This window comes from Loxodonta africana, chromosome 25, assembly GCF_030014295.1.
Source record: "Loxodonta africana isolate mLoxAfr1 chromosome 25, mLoxAfr1.hap2, whole genome shotgun sequence".
Taxonomy (NCBI): domain Eukaryota; kingdom Metazoa; phylum Chordata; class Mammalia; order Proboscidea; family Elephantidae; genus Loxodonta; species Loxodonta africana.
The window spans coordinates 45,677,287-45,691,471 of record NC_087366.1 but is presented as its reverse complement, the minus strand read 5'-3'; the positions used below and the strand labels follow the sequence as shown (position 1 = coordinate 45,691,471).

The 14,185-nt window shown below is 43.3% G+C and overlaps 1 protein-coding gene across 5 annotated transcripts; it reads right to left on the bottom strand.

The window, feature by feature from the left end:
• Positions 1-4,395: 4,395 nt before the first annotated feature.
• On the bottom strand, positions 4,396-12,911 carry ZBTB18 (zinc finger and BTB domain containing 18). 5 transcript variants are annotated; one of them, XM_064276769.1, is made up of 4 exons: positions 11,322-12,356; positions 10,392-10,475; positions 7,351-8,038; positions 7,126-7,238 (listed from the first exon to the last, which is right to left on the bottom strand). In XM_064276769.1, the coding sequence occupies exons 1-4, from the start codon at positions 11,380-11,382 to the stop codon at positions 7,229-7,231; spliced, it is 843 nt and encodes a 280-aa protein (XP_064132839.1). In that variant the 5' UTR covers positions 11,383-12,356; the 3' UTR covers positions 7,126-7,228. The 5 variants fall into 5 exon arrangements, with proteins under 5 accessions (XP_010589357.2, XP_064132838.1, XP_064132836.1 ...); XM_010591055.3 differs by having other exon boundaries at positions 4,396-8,038; positions 11,322-12,355; XM_064276768.1 differs by lacking the exons at positions 10,392-10,475; positions 11,322-12,356 and adding an exon at positions 12,837-12,911 and having other exon boundaries at positions 4,396-8,038.
• Positions 12,912-14,185: the final 1,274 nt, after the last annotated feature.

The following is a 14,185-nucleotide window of genomic DNA, read 5'->3' as shown; positions in this document are numbered from 1 at the left end:
TTATAAATTAGATTGGGGGGAGGGGGATGTGTCTCTATGCTTTAATTTCCTCTACTTGATGAGGATTTGAAGTGACAGAGGGACAGTCACGAATTAGAAGAAATGGATTTTCTTTTACAGTGAATACAAGTAAGTGGCACTAACTTCTATGGTCTCTACTGTGCACGGGCCGTAAATACTTGTCTTAAATGTTGTAATGATCTATTATTGTACCGTTACACCTTTCCAAAAATTGTCCAAATAGGAAGCATTGCTCTCTGGTAAACATGCAATAGGTGCTGAGACATTACCAAGCAGCTAATTCATGTGATACAGTCCCAAGGAAACGTTCCACAGAAAAGGTGTGTATATATAGAGACAGAGAGAATCTGTTTTTAAAAACAAGTTTAAGTGATTCCAATAAAAATCCTAAATGCTCTTACTCTGATCAAAGATCATCTTAGAGCATCAAGCAGGCAAAAATGTGAGGGTTCTTAGTAATCCTGCCAAAGGTAACATGTATACAACATTGTGTGATCTTTCTAAGGACCATGTCCTTCTTTACAAATAGTTTTAAATAATACATATTTTTCAATCATACCTGGTTAAGATAGACTTTTAAGCTCCATCACATATCAAAAGTTAGTTCTGGCTTGGCATAGCACCCACAGACATGGTTATGCTATCTTTGAAGTTCAGTAGCATTGTATAGACATTATATATTGAAACAACAGATTTAATCTATGTTTACCGATATTCAAATAGATTTTCACGTACCATTGCATACTTTTTTGCAAACTTGAATATTTGGATCAATATGGCTTTTTAAAATTCCTATAGTCATACTAGGCATGCATATTGACATTTAATAAAAACAACTTGATTTAATGATTAACTACAGAGATGATAACCAACTGTAAATAAGTAATTTCCGTCCGTGGATTCTCTATGGGTGCCACACGGCCTCTCAAAGCCACTCTAAATATCCTCACTGAAACTGTTACTGACTAATGTGCTACATTTTAAAGCCAAATTGGGCTTTTATTCCTTGCCTGCCAAACTAGAGAGAATTTCTCCTATAGCAAAATGCAAGCTCAAGTGCAAAGGCGTTCCTGCAGAAGAAGAGAAAAGGAGACATCTTACCTGGAGATAAGTACCCAAAAATTCAAGGAAAAAATGTTCATTTTGAAAGCATTTTTGGGCAAATACCCCTTCAGCCAAAGGAAAGTACCATGCTTACACAAACCGAGATATTACAATCAACAATAAATTTGTCAGCGTTAGAATAAAGAAGACCCAGATTTTTTTCAGGTGCTGAAATATTTTAGGAAAAAGGTATTCTATGAGTCTGAATTATCTGGATAATTGATTTGACAATTTTAGTGTAAGCAAATACATTATAAAGTGTTTGGATTTAAACAAAATCTTTTCAAGCCACTGTTGAATCAGAATTTACACTCAATTAACAAATACATTTCTATGACCTCACCTTCTTACATTTGGAGTTCAAGTACTTCTTCACTTTAAGATTCTTTCACAAGAAATTTAGAAAGTTAGTGAAGATTTTTTTTAAAGAGATTGGTTTGTAATAATACTTAGAAGTTTTATTTTTAAATGTCTCTAAATATGAATATTTCTGAACACTTGCAGTGTTGTCCATAAGATCAGACTGTTTTAACTATCCTTTTATGATATTATGTGGGAAGTGGAGGAGGGAGAGGCATTGTAAACATAAAACATTTCCTTTTATGTAACTAATTTGATTTGAAGTCAAAAGATAAGTGGGTCTACATTTTAGACCAGAGCCTTGCAATCAAAGGTATTTTGCTGTTTTTGTAGGCAAAAGGTAGAATAATTTTAAAATGAGGGACAAAATCTTGCCAGTGTAATAAACTTGGACTACAGCCAAATGAAACTCCTAAAAGCTATTTGCTTTTAAAATGAAACGCCTAAAAGCTATTTGCTTTAAAAAAAAAAAAAAAAAAAAAAAGCTATAGCTTTATTTTTAAAGATGGTATTATCTCTAGCATTTTAATGGCAAATGACTTTAATGAAAAGGACTGAGCTCTCCTGTCCTGGATTCCAAAATTCACACTTGCCCATTTGACTGCACCTTACCAACAATTTAAAACATTGCAACCAACCATTCGAACAAAAACTTAGATCAGTGTCTACAAATTAAAATCTAAAATTACCCAAGTTCCTACCATCCAAAGGTTTGTAAAAGCTTCCAACAATTCTTATAGTGGAAAACAAAAAATGTTTTAAGCTTTATAGAAATATAGTCATGCAATACAAGAAATTTTGAGATCTTAAGGCTTAAAAAAAAAAAAATTCTTGCCTGATACAATGGGGTTTTTTAAGTCTTTTTTTTTTTTTAAAAAAAAAAAAAGAAAGCTTGTGTATTTTTATCAGTAAAACTTGGAAGGTAACAACTTTTTAGTGTTACTTCTCGGGCTAAAAAAAAACTCTTTGCTTATAGTACAAAAGATTTACTTGGAAAATGAGTATTTCATTTTAATGTGAACTCTGATATATTTTTAATATAGTATTCACCTTTTTCTAACTTTCCAGTAACCTGTTCGTAGGAGTTCATGACAAGTCTGTTGAAGGAAAACTCTACTTGATCCACCTATTAGTCTGATAAAATAATTAACTGGACAGGAAATCCAAAACCAGTATCCTTAATGCCGTATAAAAAAACTTCTTGGATATTCCCTAGAGTACACCTAGCATGTGATTTGGGGCCCACATCGATGTTTCAGGGCCTAATTGATTATCTCAAAGAAACAGATGTTTTCAAAAGTAAATTAAACCACATATTTAAAATATACTTATGTATTCAAAGGGGGGATCAGTTTGAATGGTTTCCAACATGACTACATGACAAATTAATTAGATAATTTTCATGTAGTGAACAAAATTCCTTCATTCCACTTATCAAATGTGGCAATTTGTATAATATCCAGTTTTGCAAATGATGTTTTCAGAAACCATTTCTTCCAAATACGTGTCAAAATATTATTTTTGTAACTGTACCTATTTAAGCTTGTTAAGCTAATGTTCCGAAATTATTCGAGATGCTAGTCAGTAAACGAGGAGCGCTGGTAGTACAGTGGTTAAAGCACTTGGCTACTAACCGAAAGGTCGATGGTTCAAACCCACCAGGAACTCTGTGGAAGATATGCAGTTTGCTTCTGTGAAGATTTACAGCCTTGGAAACTCTATGAGACTGCTCCAGAAATTTTGTGATGGTCAACTCTACATACCCCTTTCGTGTGAAACGAAGTTCAGTTGGCTAAAATGAAGTGGGTTTCGTGTAATAGAAATTGTTTCAACAACAAAGAAATATAGAATTCCAAACTGTAAATTATTGACTGTGTTTTTTTTTATGTTAAAATCTTTTTTGGATTCCCATCCAAAGCCATCAGGAATGGTAGGAATGGTAGATTTTCAAGCTCCAGACCTTATATTCTACTTCTATAGCAGATAAGAATATTAACCTATGCAAAGGACATTTAATATAAACGTAGATTTCATTTTTGACAGCAGTAATGTAAGACTTATTTTTAGTATGCGTCTCCGAGGTTGGAAGTTACGGACAATTACAGATAATAAGCCTGAACTCAAGTCTCCCAGGCCCGACCCTATCACTGCTTATACTTGGGACCATACGTGACCATTCTTCCACAGCACCCTCCAGCAAGTGCGGGTCAGAGTTCTGGTCAATTTCCTAGGTCAACAAGCAATGTTTCTCACCCTGGCAGGCTCAACAAGAGAAACCCAATGTTGGGACTATCACAAAAATTAGGGAATGAATTCCTTTTGACGGCCACCTGTGTTTAGTGTTTTTAAATTAAAGCTTGAGAATTAAAACCTGGAACCTTCTGCATTCTCCCAGCAGCAAAAAGGATGTATAAAACGAATCTCTTACAATCTGAATGCCTGCTAATTCGATTGCCTAGAATTCCAGTCATTAGCCAAGCAGTCTTCCAAATTAAGACATCCGGTCTCCTTCAATTTTCCACTTAAACCAGAACACACAATAGATTTGACCAATCAACTTAGGATACAATTACACATGAAAAAGTGGCTTGTGGTATATGGATTAGTAGTTGTGAAGCATGCGATTAAAAACCTATGTTGCCACCTGAAGTTTTATGGATCCATACGTTTCTAGGGAATTACCTCAACATTCTCGATCTAGATTCTAGAAAATGGGTCACATCTTTAAAATGTGCATTTAGTATCTTCTTAAATGGCTTGATGCAAAAATGTTTGCACCTTTCCATTTGAGTGCATTCTAATGGCTGCATCAACTCTGAATAGAACTGATACTGAAATAAAGAGGCCATGTGTGATACACGTTTAGAATCTATGTAATACATGATCACAATTCAAAGAACACACACAAGATTCTCAGTTCATATAATTTATTGCAGTTAGCACACAGTTTAAAAATTCACCAACACACCAATAGTACAAAACTAAACAGCATTATAAGTTATTCCCCCCTCAGGAAAATAAAACATACTATGATTGTCAAAGCTAGATGTCAGTCTAAGTTTTTAAAACAAAGGAAGAATGTGAAACTAATAAGAGGAAAAAGCAATCACTCACAACGACCACAAAAAGAAAATCCAAAAGAAAGTCCGTTTTCTCACAGACATTGATTGTCTTCTCTAAATTAATAAAAATTATCTTAACATAAACTGTATTTAAAAAAAAACTAGAAACTCTTCAAGTAACTAAAGATAATGCTCCAAGGCCATTTTCACAGCTTTTTTTGTTTGTTTGTTTGCTTTAAATGCCATTACAGCCAAATTAACACACATTTGACCAAATATTTCCAAAACAGTCCAGCAACACACAATGGAGTTTTCCATTCAGTATCTTAAGCACAAAAATAGGCTATGTTTACAGTAGTTAAGGCGATCAAATTTTAAACAAAAGCAATTAAAAAAAAAAAAAAGGGGAAAAACAGCAACCGTTTTCCATGCTACTCCCATAGACCTTATTTGTAAGTGCAAGACAGGAAAACAAACACTGTGCAAAATGCTTTTGCCCTGCGTGCTGGTCATTAAACCCCACGGCGGGCTGCAGCCTCCGCGGCCGACACACATAGTCTCACCCCCTTCCCCTGTCAATCAAGGCAGTCCAGTCCTTTCCGCCTGGGGCTTTTTCAGTCCATAGAATCTTTTCATGAGTTGGGGGGGGGGGGTGGAGGGGGAGAAGGGAGGGAAAGGAAGAAGGGGAGAAAAAGAAAAGGGGAGCAACAACAACAAAAAGAATGACCTATTGTCAATTTGTGCAGTAGTTATTCTAAAAATGCTCAACTGGGTAAATGTGTACACCTAAACTTTGAGCTGGCATGGGTTTTGTGCAATTAGGAGTTTGTTATAAATGCACACCGCACATGCAAATCTTTAAGCCATTTGTAAACATTTATATTTTCCTTGTTATGTAGCGAAGTTATCAATTTGCAGCTTAACAGTTTCAACTTAAGAGACAGTGGGAAAGTCAATTTAAATTATATAAAATAAAATAAAAACAGTGCATTTATGTTCTTCATAACACCAGTTTCCAAATGGTGCTATTTCTCTAAGGAAATTAAATAATTTTAAACTCACTCGTTAAAGTTATACAATGCAAACAAAGACAAAAATATATTGAAACTCATGCATTTCTGTAGCGTTAATATTTACTTTTCAAGACTCAACTAAGAGCATCAACACAACCTGTCAAGTTCTTTGACACCCCCCCCAGCCCATGTAATCAATTACAGTATACAATAACAGTAATTCACATTTTTAAACACACAGTTCAACACTGCTGAAGCTGCAATATCCTTTTTCATCCCAAGCAAACCTTCACAAAGACAGGTCCCAGTGATCCCAGTGTACTGTCAGAATTTCTCTCATTGGGAACCGTCAGAAAACCAGAAGTTGCCACAGAAAGTTTTAAGTCAACTGCTTGTTTAAAAATAGATAATCCAGCATTTCAGAAATTTTCCATTTGGGTCTAAAAGCATTCAGGTTTCCAACAGCCAGAAAAGATTCATGCAATTTGAGACATATAAAGAGGCTAATAAAACTGGAGGGAATTTCTACTTCAGAAAAAAAAAAAAGAAGAAAATGGGGGGGGGGGAACAAAAGCTCAAAAGACAATGCAGTGTTGACAAAATTAAGCCGTAGGAAAGCATTTTGTGATATGATTTGTTTAAAAGGTTCTTACTGGCTTACTTCCCCTATCCCACAAAAGAAAAACACCTCTCTATTTTCCGACTTGCGCTAAAGTTTCTTTCACCAGAATGCTAAATTAGTGAGATTCTCATGCTATTCTAAAGTGCAAAAACAAGTTAATATCCCAACTTTTTAGTTCAAGGAAACAAGACTGCTTTTAGACCGTACCACAACTATATATAGATCTATTTATATATATGTATATATATTATTTATATATATATATATATAAAATTATTTCCAAAGTTCTTGAGAGCTATCTTCTAAGGTCCAGTCTCTGACAGTAGGTAAGCTCAGTGCTTCGCTTTTAACAGACAAGGAGTTCACCAACTCACAGTGGAACTTCCGAATGTGTCTGTACAGGTCTCCAGACTGTGTGAACCTGCGCTCACACCACTTGCAGGCGTGCGGCTTCTCGCGGGTGTGCACCACGGCATGGCGGCTCAGGTTGTGGGAGTACTGGAAGCTCTTGCCACACTGGGTGCAAGTGTAGGGCTTCTCCCCCGAGTGAGTCCTCTCGTGGCGCTTCAGGGTATACATGCAAGAGAAAGTCTTACCACACAGCGAGCATGTTGGGACGTTGACATCGGCCGCAGGCTTGCTGCGGATGCCGTCCTGCTCGCGGAAGTGCGTGCTGAGGTGGATCTGCAGGATGTGGGGGCTGGGGAAGACTTTGTTGCAAAGAGGGCACATGAAGATTTGGCCAGCAGGGCTCAGTATGTTTGAGACATAAGGAAGCAAGCTGCTGTCCATGTTCCCTTCCACCTGGACTCGCTCGTTCTCTGGGGTCATCATTTCATCATCGCTTGCTTTGTCCTCCCGATCTAGCTCCCTCAAGACCGAGTCCTCCCTCATGGAAGCCAGATGGGCCGGCTCATACTGTACCCTGGTATTAGTGCTCACACTTTCTTTCACAGTGCTATGTTCCATGTCATAGTCATTAGTGCCAACATCACTCTCATCACAGGAAGCCTCTTTCTCCACCTTCACCTGCACCAGGTTGCTTCTCAGCACGTCCTGTGAAGAGAAATAAGAGCTGTTCAGATTTTCAACTCCTGAAAGGCTGGACTTGACAGACAGGTCCAGCACACAGTCAACATCTGCTGAATCCCTCACGGAGGTGACAGACCTCTGGGACAAAGACTCTGTTGAGCTGCAGGGGCTGGCTACTGTTTTTCCAGCTGCTGTGGCGTGTGGCTCAGCCTCTCCGCCAGCCTGGGGGATGCCTGCTGAGTCTGAGGGCAATCGCATCCACATGTTCCCAGGCTCGGCCGCCAAGTCCCTTTTGCTGGGCAGGATGTTCAATTTTTCATCTTCTCCTTCATCTTCATCGCTGGGCAAATCGCCTGCCATGTGGCTGCTGCCATCGGAGAGACTCTCGACTTTGTCTGAACAACTTGAGGCATCTTCTTCCTTTTTTGTGCTGTCTGCCTCCGTGGTGGCTTTCTCTTTCAGCTTCTTTTTGCAGACTTTGACAATGTCATACATGTGGAGATAACTGGCAGCTGCTAGCACGTCTTCAATGGGCAAGTCTTTGAACTGGAGTTTCCCTTCATACATGAATTCAAGCAGGAGAGCGAAAGCTGGGGCTGTAACAATGTCGCTGTTCAGATGAACAATGTCTCTTTTGTCCAGCTGGTCCTTGTAAAAGAGGTGGAAATACATGCTGCATGAAGCCAGCACAGCTCGGTGCGCTCGGAACTGGGCATCTCCCACCAGAACAGTGCAGTCACAAAGAAAGCCCTGATGTCTCTGCTCGCTCAGACACTGCAGCAAATGTCTGCTATGGTCTGGAAACTCCATACTGTCTTCATAACCTAGGAAGAGAGAGACTGCTCATTAGCGCTTGGTCAAGAAGAACTTTTAAACGCCCTAGTCCCCCTATAAAAAAACATAATGAAGCTTTGGTCGCTGTGGTACACGTTCCTGAATTTTAATCAGGCTTATGACCCAAGGACAACCAAATCACACGCACAAAACCTAAACGCGAGAAGGAAAATTTATACTTTCCAAACTTCCTTACCCCAGGAAAACGGTCTCAGATGCAGCTTGACCTTCCTTGAACTTTTAGTCAAGTTTTCAAAGCCTCAATTTAACTACAGCCTCTTACTGAGAATAAGAATTGAGATGTCTTTCAGGAGAAATTTAATTAATTCTGCTCATCAAATTATGTCCTACAAAACCTACAAAATAGCTGCTGTTTCAAGGGGAACAACCCATAGGATGAACAAAGGCAAGTCCTAAACACATTCTGGAAGATTAAGAAAATTTGTTCAAGCCACCCTTTTTATTTTATTACTTTTGATACTTGACTGCACCCAGGAAGCACAATTTAAACACACACACATTTGGCGGAATCCAGAAAAAAATGAAATTGCATAATTAGTCCAGAAATCAGCAAACAACTTACTTTTAAAGTCAGAGTGTTACAACAACAAAAGCCTGTGTATAAAAACAGATGTTATTGCCTTAAGATTTGCAGGTATAGCACACATGTATGAGATCAGAAGGAAGGACGCCAACAGATGGAAAAGATCGTCTTTACTATGTACAAATCCAAAGCTTTTTTTTTTTTTTAAATTGAGGGGGAAAAAAATGGTTATATTGCTTTGTAGAATCTGTCCTTCTAGAGTCTCAGGAACCAGACCGGCTTTACTTAATTGAAAATTCTCATCTCAACTTTGATCCCTTGCAAAGCAAGATGGATTTCCTATCAAAATTAAACTTTAAAATACAGGCATACCACTTCCAAATGAAATGCAAAAGCTTTACAGGTTCAACACCCCAACCCCCCCCTCAAAAAAAAGCCTTTCTAGAAAAGGAGAAACTTTTTTTTTTCCCCTGAATCTGCTTTAACTCAGTCAACAGAGAATACTATGTTTCAACATCACTTGATATATTTTGTTTTCCCACTAGCTTCTAGTCTTCCAAATAAGCATTGTTGCCCTGGTTTTCTGGCCAGGGAGGTGAATTCGAAAGGGGGAAAGGCAAAGATGTACAAAGGGTCAAAATTCAACTGCACTAGGTAAACTTAAAGAAATCCCAATTTCCCTTGCCAGTGACCAGAAGCAAAGCCCCAGACCATCTACCTCAGAAAGTGCATTTTGGAAATAGACACATATTAATGTAATATTCAGAAATGACTTCCCTGTCTCTTCAACACTTTACCCAAGATAGACGAAAACTTTGATTCTAACCCCAAATATATTCTGCAAGATGCCACTGCTAGAATAAACCAAGATTTACAATACAATCACTTTAAGTGCCCCACAGCTAACATCAATCCTAATCCTTGAGAGGGCTAAAAATAAAGATTGTAGGGCAGCTCACAAGGTAGCCGTGATCAAATTAGGAGGCTGAGAGGACAGAGAGGGATGAAGAAGGAAGCTTATAAACATCTGATCCAGCTGACTGTGGCCATATGGCAGCTGCTGCCCAGATAAAGAGATTAAGAATAGAAGAGTGCGATTACAGCTGTCTGGCCAATTCAGGCAGCTCAAATCTACAAGTTCTAAATTAGTCGCTAACACAAAAACTCCTGCAAATAATTATTGTTATGCTGAAATAAAAGATCTCTTAAATATATATTCGAAAGAGAAATGAGGAAACCAGTCAAACTATTCTCCTGGGGACAAAAGTTTTTTTTTTTTCCCTTAAAAAAAAAAAAACACCCTCGGTTTCAAAAGCACTACAGCTGTACGTTTCAGTAGAGCTGCTGAATGTTTTGAAGAATAAAGTTTCACAGTGGAATTAATTACACAACAATCTAGCTCCTTAACTAGAATAATCTTCTCATACAAGTTTGAATGCTTAATTCCAGACAGTTTACTATTTCTCCCCCCAAAAGCAAAAGTAATCTAAATAGCAGTGGGGGAAAAAAAAAAAGGCATTTTAATCCAAAGTGATCTCAAAAAGCAGTATTTCAAAAGCCTTTCTTAACATTTCAAAAGTTGAAATATTTGTGTATTAAAGTTACTTACTCAAGTAAAAGGGATAAAAATTAAAACTAAACAAGCCCAAGCCTTTCAACTCCAGTAAGATGTTCATTTAGTACTCAATTTCATATATTATTCCTAAACTGGATTAGAAAAGGAATGTGATTTTTTTAAAATTAAATAAACAAAACACCAAAACAGAAATATGCTCGGTCTAATCTATTGCTACTCCTACCTTTAGGACACATAAACCTGATTAAGTCCTTCCCTCTGAGTCTTGCTGGCTCCAGGTCTGTTACATCGGTGGGAAAAAAGCAGACTAAGAGAGACAGATGCAAAGTGGAGATGATGTTAGAGAGGAATGAGATACCTTCTCCACCACAGATCCGCACACACTAACTCCCTGTCTGTGTGTTAGAATAAAAGGCTGAGGGATGGCAGGCTGTCAGCTGCTCTGACATCATGTTCAGATGGAAATGCTACCTCCAGCTGTGCCCCTTTTAATGCCATATGCTACTCCTCTACACTCCTGCCACCAGCTTTTTCTTAGGAGAACTTTTCTCTTCTGTTAGTATAAACAGAATACTTCAAAGTCTCCCTTTTTTTTCCAAACTTTCTAACAGAGGAAATTGAAAAACTCAGCATATGAAGTTCTACTGTATTTATGGAATAGCAACACTTCTGTCTTAAAGTTGGTGGACTGCCTTATATACTGACAAGCACACTCAAACCACCGTGCTATTCAGGAAACCCAGAATTCACTTCTATTCAACGCCAACCTTTAGCTCTAAAGGCAGCTTAGGAATATTTTTAAACCAACCCACTTGACATCTCCAGCCCCATTTCAACATCATTACGGCACTTTCATTTTTTTTTTTCCCCCTGCTGATAGTGGGATACATGTCTCAGAAATGTTGGAAGACTTACTGAGAATTATGACTTCAACCTAGTTCACTTTATTATTTCACTCTTACTTAACTACTTATCCACAACTACCTTTTCTCAGGGAAAATTTCTCACAGGGCCACAGTTAATGCAAATTTGAATTCTCAGTATCAACAAGCTGAAACTGTACTTTCTGAAATCCTGGAAAGTGCTTCGGTCCAATGAGACAAATTAATAAACTGATACAGCTTGCCAGGGTCACTTAAAATGAATGCCGCACCTGCAGATCTGATCTGCTCAGAAAAAGCAGAACCTTGTCCCCTCCTTGATCTGTGTCCCATAACAATCTTTTTTTTGGGTCACTCTGTAACGTTCATGATCACAAGAAAACCTTTCAGAAGAGAGAGAGAAAGAAAAAGGAAAAAAAAAAAAAAACGGGTCTGGTAAGTTTGGGAAACTTTCGCTAGACTTTGTGGGCCTTTTCGAATGGGTCATGAAATTCTAACACAACCCCGGAGGAGCGACATCTGTGAATGTCAAATACAACTCCACAATTTTGGATGGGTGAGGAGAAGAAAAGGAGCTGGGGCCTGAGGCGCAAGTGTCCCAGCCTCGGTGGTAATTACTCTGTTCTCATTAGAAAACTGTGGCAAAGAGTTACAGAGTAACTAAAACCAACAACTCTGTCCTTTTCGTTCCCCCAAAGTCACAAACCTAACTTTCTCTAACTTCCCGGTGAGTGACATAATTCTGAATGCCTATTTCAGGAGGCACTTTTTGGAGATAAATTCCTTCTCAGCCACACAACCTATTCTCCACAAATGCCCTCGCCCCATTCCAATATATCAGGCATTAATCACCCCATTTACCCAGTGGGGTGGGGGGTGAGTGACAGTTTAATGAGTCCCAAGCACCGCAATGGGCCAGCGACTCCCACTCCACAAATCAACCCTCTACGTCTCGCTACCGAGGTCCAGAGAGGTTTTGTGAGGTTGGGTTTTTGTTTTTCAAAGAGGCGGGGTGGGGGTGCGGAGTGGGGAGGGGAAGAAATGCAAATCTCTACGTAGTTCTCCGAGCCTACAACACACTGGGGAAAGAGGAAGATTAAACCACAGGGAAGGAGGTGTAGGGCATAGAGCCGGTGCAGCAGTCAAACACCTTCAACAACAAACGAGGAAACAGACCCGGGTCACGGCAACAACAAAAGAAAAGTCCTAAGAAGAAGCCAGTCGGAGGAGGCTGGTTGCTACCGCTTCCCCGACGCCACTGCACACGAGCCCCCAGGGCCTCCCGGCAACTGCACCAGCCCCGGGGGCCCCTCCCCCAGCCCCCTCCCCCCGGGCGCCACTGCAGCTGCACCGGTCCCCGGAGCCGCGTCCGTCCCGGGCGCCACTGCAGCTGCGGCAGCTCCCAAGCCCCCTCCCCCCGCCGGCCGCCCTCCGCACCCGAGAGGCGCCGCCGCAGCTGCACCGGCCGGGAGCCCGCCCCGCGCCGCAGCTGCACCGGCCGGGGGGAGCGCGGCGCGGAGCCGGCAGCCCGCACCCGCCCGGCCCGCAGCTGCAGCGGCCCGGCCCCGGCCCCGGCCCCGGCCCGGCCTCCCGCAGCTGCACCGCCCCCCGCCGCCCCAACAGCTCCAACCCCACAAACTAACTCCACTCGTGGGGGCGCCCGGCCCGGCCCGCCCTCCGCCCGCACTGGCCCGCCGGCCGGGGCGGCACAGCTGGCGCCCCCGCCCCCAGAGGGCCGGGGCGAAGGGGCGCCGGGTCAGGGGCCGGGGGCCGGAGCCGGGACTCACACGGAGCGGCCCTAAGTCACCGCGTCCCCGCCGCCGCCGCCGCGTCCTCCGCCGCCTCCTCCCGGCCGCCGCCGCCGCCGCCGCCGCCGCCGCCGGACTTGGTGGGCTTCCTCCTCCTCCTCTTGCCCCCCTCCCGCCCGACCCCCACCCCCCAATCCCGGCTCCGTCGTCCGCTCCCCCCCGCCCCTCCCTCCCTCCCTCCCACCCACCCCCGCTGGCAGCCGGAGGAGCGCGGCGGAGCGAAGAGGCCCCACTCTCAACGGCTCCCCATGGCAGCAGCCCAGCGGCGGCCGCAGCCTGCCAGACACAGCGAGGGAGCGAGCGAGGAGCGAGCGCGGAGCCACGGGCTGGGGGGGCTGCGGCGGGGGGCGGGGGCGGGGGGAGGGGAGGGGGCGGGAGGACGCACCACGCACGCACGCGGCGGCGCCGGCCAGATGTTCCCCCCTCAGTCCGCCCCTCTCCTCCGCCTGCCTCCCGCCCTCCCGGCGTTGGGCTTCAGCGATTGACCGAAAGCGGCTGGACCGGCGCTCCCCGCCCGCCCCCATCCCGCAGTCTCTTCCAATAGGAAGGCGGCTTTTCGGGAAGGTGAAGGAGGTGGTGGGCAATCGTCGGACTGACAAGCGGGCCCTGCCAATGGGAGAGGCGAGCCGGGGCTGCCGCTTGCATGTGCCAATCAAAGGCAGAAACTGTTGGGGTGGGCGGGGCCCGGGCCGGGCGGGGCCGGCAGCGAAGTGGCGAGGGGTGGAGTCCTGAGGCGCAGCGGCGGCGGAGGCGGCGGCGGCGGCAGCGGCGCCCCTCTGGGTGACTTGGCCGTGAGAAAGTGAAAGGAGCCCGCAGGCGGCGGCGACAGCTGCGCTGGGAGGGGCTTGTTTCCAGGCTAGGAGGCCTCGCGCGCCCTGGGGGTGCGGAGCAAGCGTTTCGGTGCGCCCCGTGACAACCGTAAATGCACTTTCAAGTGCAGTGGGTCTTGGCTGCTCTAAGTTACGCAGGTATCCTCGGGAGGCAGGGTAGACGGGGACACAGATGACTCGAGTCCGGCGTTAGGTGGCTCCCTCCGCTTCTTCCTGCTGCTGGCGACGACGCCCAGGTCCTCGCCTGCCCGAGCGCGGCGAGGCAGGACTCGGAACGTTCTCGCTACGTCCTGCCGTGTCCGGTCTCCAGGTGCACCTCAGGGCGCTGAGGACGCGACCCGCCCAGAGGCACAGTTTCCGGGCGTTTTCTTCCTTCTGTCGTCATGTTTCGGGCAAAGTAAAACGCCTGAATTCCTCGCAGAACTCTCATGCCCTATATGTACTTACAGTGTTAAAAGTAAGGGCATTCCCAAGTGACCAAATTGTAGAGAGTTTACA